Raw genomic sequence first — 7,238 nt, forward strand, 5'->3', positions numbered from 1 at the left:
ATGGGAAAATGAGATCAGAATTGCTTAAGTACTGTTACGATTATCCTTGTTAAAAAAATGCTCGCGATGACCAAATTGGAGCACAATTAACTTTATTGTACAACAACAATTTACAATACTCGCTAATACCGTAAAAAAAACACTTTACAATACTCGTTAAAGCAATTACAACGCTTTACAAAACTTGTTAACACAATTAAACTTATAGCTTGCTTATTCGCAACTCACTTTACTTGTAGCTTGCTGACTTGTAACTCACTCACTCCGCTGTGTGGTGGCTCTTATATACCTGCGCTCGCACTCATGGCAACTCTAGAATGTTCTGAATGTTCTCATTCTTTCTCTCGCTGTTCGCAGTGTTCATCCAACTTGACGTTTCGCTTTGTGGAACATTCTACGTCATTCCTCGAACATTCTGCCTATTTCTCGTTGTTCGCTTCGCGTTGCCGCAGTATTCGCCACAATACGGCCATATTTTTGTTAAGGGACAAAGGTTTATCAACGATTTTTGGCTTCAAGCAGCATCTGCGCTCTGAAATTATTTGCCCTGCTTTGCTAAATGTCCCTTCCGATTTACAAGGTGAAGCAGGTACCACCGGCTTTTCCCCTTATACTAGGTTCACATATAACTAGATTATCCTCATTTTCGAGCTTAACTCCCTAATCTGTAATTAGAAAAATTCGTCTCTTGTTATTCTGTAATTATAAAATAATCTCAGATTTAACTGATAACTTTTCGTTGTCCAGCCTGCTTTTAGCGATTATTTTTGCGAAGAAGAGGAGAAATGCCAAATGTAAAAGTGAACAAAACTTGACGCTAGCAAGGAAAAGAGGTTTGTAAAGGTATATTAAATAAAATATCAAGCTAAAACATATTTAAATTGCTTTATATAGCAGAACAAAGTGATCACGGTGGCACAGAGAAGAAACATAACCTTTCCTTGAGATGTAAGAATAAGAAGCACAAAAAATTTGACGGCTAATAATCGGAGAATTGGAGAATTTGCCTGTGTAAACGGGGTGATTAAAAACGAGCTTTGATTCAGGTAATATTTATATGTGAACATACTTTTACTGAATATTGTATGTATGAGTGAAAACTATCGATAGTGCTTACAAAACCATCGATGTTTTCGATAGTCAAAAACCATCGATACTATCGATAGAGCCATCGATATTTTTCCATTTCTACTGTTCCCACTTAAAAACAGCAGCCGTTTGTAGTGCATAATTCTTTGTGATATTTTGTGTTTTAGCAATAAGTAATAAACATTTGCTTATTCTCTTTCAGTCAGCCCATTTTTTATTTTTATCACTTGTAGCAAACAATGCCAGAGCCACGCAGTCCCATGGAAAGGTTTTCCCAGTCGGTTCACAACATCATCGATGGGCCCGTTACATGGTTCAGAGGTAAGTGGCCTAATTCAATGCTCAGGAGTTAAAGTCTACGGGGTGGCGGAAAAAGTTAAACTATGTAAACTGAGAAACCAATTGCCAGTGTTATTATTACGTTTCCGGACCGCTTCATTACATAATAACATAACCTCAACCGCACCTAAACACTACGTACAATGGTTTGTTTACATTTTAAATAATGCTAGTTTGACTTCTATTTCGCAGAGTCGATTGTGGAACCAAATCAAAAGAAACAAGCGTGGTACCACCAAAGCTTTCGTCGAGTACCAACAATAGATGAATGCTACACTGATGATGCTGTTTGCCGCTTTGAAGCTGACCAACAATTCCGACGCGATCGAATGGTGGAAAATGAAATTCTATCAATCTTACGCCAACGCTTTGAAGATTGTATTTTGTATGAAGCACCCGATCACATGAAAAAATGCAAGCCAATTTTGGAGCAATACGAAAAGGCTGCTGAAAATTGGTTTATTAAATGTGAGTGGTCACTGTGTAACATATCTATGTGTATATATCGTTATGCTTGGATTTGTTTTTGCCTCGTTACAGATGGCGATTTAGGAGGCTACGCTAATGCTAAAAGTGCATATATGAAACAAAAGCATCGTTTGATCTGGGAGCGTCGCCATGGACCTGTTGGCAGTGGTATGAAATCGGAAGAATCGCCAGCAAACTCTGTTGCCGAAGAAGAGTAACCCTGCCGCTACAATAACATGGGAAAAATTTGGATCCAATTTATATTAACTATTTAAGTTGATATAACCATCTGTAAATGGTAACTTGTAGATTGAATTGAAACTAGAGCAGATACTTGATGAATTAATTAAATGAACATGCTACTTTTAAGACTAAATTATGTTTTTTTTTTATGTATTATATATATTATATATATATTATGTATGCATGTGAAATGGCTAGATTTTTTTCTTAACATCAACAAAACTCAATAGGAACGATTGCGGTCGTTACCGGCCCTTTAACGAACTAAGGATTGTCGTGAAAAACAGTTGGCGCTAAAATGGAATTAATTTAACAGTTTTTAGTATTAAAATCAGAAGAAGCGCACTCGCCATCAATCCGCCCTTTGACAACATTGCGCGAGATGGCAAAAATGGTTTGCAAGAATTTTATAAAAACAAATACTACATTATAGTAAAACGCATTTCCTAAATATATAAAAATTTCCACGTTTATTCTTTAAGAATGAATTTCAAGTTTTTTTTTTAAGTATTTTTTAAGTTCGCGAGTCCAGGTATTGAATTCCTCAGACTTTTTTTTGCCATATACTCATTTTTTGACCTTAGCTAGTGCACCTGGCCGTGAACCATCGCTTTTCGTGCGTTTTTGTCCTTGGCGCTAAGAGGGATCATTGTGCTGCCATGCAAGCGTCTACGAAATAGCTCATAGAACTGAAGCACCTATGCATTAGCCAAACCTGTTTTGGATCGAAGTCTAATATGCGCAAAGAATTCAACGATTTCGCACGCGAAAGAGCTAAGTGAGCTTACTTCAAACACTTTAGACAACGACATTTCAACACAGTCCAATGTTAGCCCTTGGCTACTGGTATAGAGAAGGCCCACGCCAGCTTAAGCGGCATCTGCCTTCGTATTTTTGTACCACCAGAAGCAGTTTTTTATACCATTTTTCATGATTACATAAATATTCGCAATTATTCTTAAAACGCACCAACGAGCGCCATTTACCAGACCAGAAGAAATATTAAGGCCCCTATTATGATTCACAACTTTCAAGATAGTTGAGTTGTAAGTTGTAAACGTAGTTGTTTGTTATTTGTCTAGCACTAGCATCCTCGGGCTCATCGGTAAAACATAATTCGTGACTGATTAAAATTTTTTTTTGCTTTTCATTATTTTAATATCATTAAAATAACATAATATTATGAAAATAACAAAATTTCTATAGAATTTCCGACTTTTTCAGTGGCTACAGTCAACTGAAAACAGTTGTGAACGGCAATAGCAATAAATAGTTGAGTTGTCTCAGACTCAACTAAGTTGAGTTGTGAACCATTTACTTTCAAATAGAGACGAGAAGCTGCTGGCAACTGAGAGTCCAACTGCTTCGACATTTTCGCATCAAAATTCTCGGTCTGAAATAAAATCCTTTCATCACCTAAGCTCTCAAGTTTAGATTCGTTACACTTTTGAATTTCCGAGCGTATTGAAATTTAGTTTTGAATCTCGGCGAAGTGGGTTAAAGTGCTTTATGCAAGGCGAATGCTCTGATCCAATACTTTTCGTGAAAAATCCTGTAAAACTGTCAAACAGCAAAATTACTCTCTGAAGTGAGAGTAAAAAGTGAGTAACAACAAAAAGTACGGGAACAAAAAACCATTTTTCCTGTAAAAACGCAACCAGTGATTGCTTGACACTTTTCATGATTTTACCAGAAGAAAAAGTTCGGGTAAAATCTTGCAACTTCATTCTCTACACAACTCTCCAAAAGTCGCTCTCATTTACAGGATTTTGGAGGATTTTGGAGTACGGGAACATTTTTCCTGCAACTTCCTGCAAGTTCGTGTAAAATCATGTAAGTTCATGGAGTACTGGATCAGAGCTTATATATAAGGTGGTGTTACTAGCTCAGCTGATTTTGTGTATGTGTTTCGCCGCACGGCTTCCGATATCAAATTGAAAAATTTTGTTTGAATTTCTACACACACTCTTACAGATTTTGACAGTTTATGCCGCCAAAGCAAAAACAAAATACATGTAAATTTTTGTTTTTGTGCTCCTGCTATCACCTTATATTAATTCGCCTTGGCTTTATGTGTCGGTATAAACAACCCAACAAGCAAAATAAACTTGAAGAAAGTTTTTTCAAGTTTTCAATTATAAACATTAAGCTTACAAAACGTTGATTTTTTGTTTATAAAACGCTTGAAAGTAAGCGTAATATAATCGAAAAGGAACATTGGTTATAAGCGTAGAAATATAAACTTGTAATAAATGTTCAAAAGAAAGCTTTTTATAAGCGTAAAAGTGTAAACTTATAATAAAGGTTCAAAAAAAGTTGTTTATAAGCGTATGAATATAAACTTACTAAAAATTTTCAAAAGAAAGCTTTTTATAAACATTTTAATAACCCTTTATTTAAAGATATTTCATTAAAAACTCATACATAGATTGCTTAACATCTAGAAACTAAACGAAAAGCGAATTTTCGGAGGACTCATCTACAGTCGCAAAAATATAAATAGGGAATAGACATTTTAGCATAAAAATTCACGATAACACACAAAAATTAAGCATAAAAAAGTTAATTATTACATCTTGTTGCGTGCTTTCAATTACATGCGGTTATTGGCAAATTGGAAAAAAACGACATCGATGCAGCTATACATTCCGCTTCATCGCCGCCATTCTCATTGATATACTTTTCTGGAAAAAATTTAATACATTTTTAATTGAATGTTAAACTAAGAAAGGATAAGGAGAACTCATCATTTGAAGACTCGAGTGCTCCACCGATTAGCGCAGCGGGTCCTGGATTGGATTTTTTTTTACCGCATCGGTTTTATTTAATTTTAATAATATATTTAAAAAAACGTAAACACGTCACTTACGATTGAAAAATTTTATATTTACTACTTCATGTCGTTGGCATTCAAGGCACATAAATACAGGTAGAAGCCAAAATGACGTTGCTCTCATGAGAACCAAACCTTTAAACTTCAACTTGATTTTATTTTATTTCCTATATTTCGTTACGCTTAAAATGTCATGTCGTTTGTTTTTTTTTGAATGTTCGTTAAAAACAAATTTTAATTAACATTTGCATTTTTGTAGTGTTGTGCGGTTTATACTTAGTGTATGTGTTAAAAATGCAGCACCTGAAGCGTTGTTTTTTATGTGGTGTTAAATATAATGCAGACATCACTAATTTTTTTAACGTGCCTCAATGCCCTCGGCGTAAGGAGCGTTGGGAAAGCAGCTGTGGGGTAGAGCTGCAGCGAAATGCCTTGCTGTGCGTTAAGCATTTTAAAGCAGCAGATTTCATAAATGCACCGGGAGGTACAGGAAAGGCACGTTTGATGCCAAGTGCTCTTCCTATGACCCTTATGCCGGAAAGTCCTTCCAACAACACTGCAACTCATAAATCAAGTTGTGAAAGCTTAATAAATGATCGCGCTTATTTGTGTTCCGTTGTTTTATTGATTGCCCAACGTTATGCCTAGTACATATATCGCTTTATACATACATTTGTATATTATACAAAATTAAAACAGGTACTATAAATATAAACTTTCAATGTATAAAAAAAATAGAAAAGAACATACAAATTAACAAATTTTAACTAAAGAAAATAAATAAATAAATACAAAACTTCAAATTTACTTAAAAACGTCAACCAGCGAAATGTAATTTTTTTTATTTTTCCTTACACATGCTCATTTTTATTTTTACTCTCCCGAAAACTTTGACTTTTGTAGGTTTGATGTCAATTTGGCTTCTACCTGTTTTTATTGTACCATGGTTGGCATTTGCATTTCATTTATAAGTTTAAGTTATTTATAAACATTCGCTCCCAAAACTTATTAAAGGTTTATTTGAAGAAACTTTTAATAAGCTTAATATTAAAAATGCGCATTTAACGCTTATTATAGCAAAATTACTTTAAGTTATTTTTAAAAACATTTACTGAAATGCTTGTTGGGAAGATATGTGTCTTGCTTAATGTGACCAACCGTACTTCTTTCTGAAGTACAGTATCATACCTGGGCAGCTGCAAAGGACTCTGAAGGTGTCGTGCAATTGGTTGGTTGGCTCCTATTTATGCGAACTGCGTGAGGACCGGGTACATCCCAAAGGCTTCGAGGGTAGTCAGTGTTCCGTTCATCCCGAAGTCCGGAAAAGGATCTCATGTTTCCCCTAGGTATTTCAGGCCTATCAGTCTCTTCGTTGTTGCTAAAAACGTTAGAGAGACTGTAGACCTGTACGAAAGAACGCAATTCCTCGTGACTATCTTTTAAGAGCGTAATATGCTTATTGCAAGAAAAGGACGGTGAATACCGCCCTGCACACATTGGTAAAGTGGTAAGAGGAAGGCTTTACGCATGAAGATTATGCAGTAGGGGCCTTCTTCGATATCGATGGGGCTTTCAACAATGTCACTCCAGAGGCAATAGTCAAGTATATTCATAATCTGGGGGTTGAAACCAAACTAATAAGGCTTATCTACAGCTTACTTCGTGACAGAAGTGTCGCGGCGGAGTGGGGGTGCGTCTACACTCAGTGCTGAGTCAATAGGCGCACTCCACAAGGCGGTTGTTGTTGTTGTAGCGGCTACAACAACCCCGCCCAGATCGGTTGGTATCTCAGTCGTTGTCGTCAAGTTCCACTAACGGCAACCCTAGGAAGCGTGCAGCTTCTGTGGGATCTGTCCACAGGGACAGGGCCGTTAGGGTTGTCGGGTTTTCCGGGCATGCGAAGAGATGGTTCGAGTCATGTGGGATCTCTCCGCATGCCGGACATTCGTTCGGCACATCCTCATTCAACCTACTCAGGTAGGAGTTTAACCTGCTGCAGTAGCCGGAGCGAAGTTGAGCGAGTGTAGTGCGTGTCTCCCGAGGCAGATGAAGCCACAAGGCGGTGTTATCTCTCCCCTGCTATGGATTGTGGTTGTAAACGACCTTTTAGATGGGCTGTCGGGTGATCGTTTATGTAGATGATGCGGAACTTTTGGTTCAGGGACGATTTCTATACATCCTTTTTGATCTGGCTCATGGTTACCTGAACCAGATAATTAGGTGGGCGATCAACGGCGGCTGTAGGGGAGCTATCGGTGGGGTCTCT

At 37.0% G+C, this 7,238-nt stretch overlaps 1 protein-coding gene across 1 annotated transcript; it reads left to right on the forward strand.

Moving 5' to 3' along the window:
• Positions 1-1,152: 1,152 nt before the first annotated feature.
• On the forward strand, positions 1,153-2,272 carry LOC118754875 (NADH dehydrogenase [ubiquinone] 1 beta subcomplex subunit 10-like; the record flags this gene model as incomplete). The annotated part of the gene is given in 4 exon segments (XM_036489747.1): positions 1,153-1,262; positions 1,323-1,410; positions 1,621-1,896; positions 1,969-2,272. Coding segments are annotated over 3 exon segments (504 nt in total). The 3' UTR covers positions 2,115-2,272.
• Positions 2,273-7,238: the final 4,966 nt, after the last annotated feature.

This window comes from Rhagoletis pomonella, unplaced genomic scaffold, assembly GCF_013731165.1.
Source record: "Rhagoletis pomonella isolate Grant_MI unplaced genomic scaffold, Rhpom_1.0 Rhpom_scaffold_04826, whole genome shotgun sequence".
Taxonomy (NCBI): Eukaryota; Metazoa; Arthropoda; class Insecta; order Diptera; family Tephritidae; genus Rhagoletis; species Rhagoletis pomonella.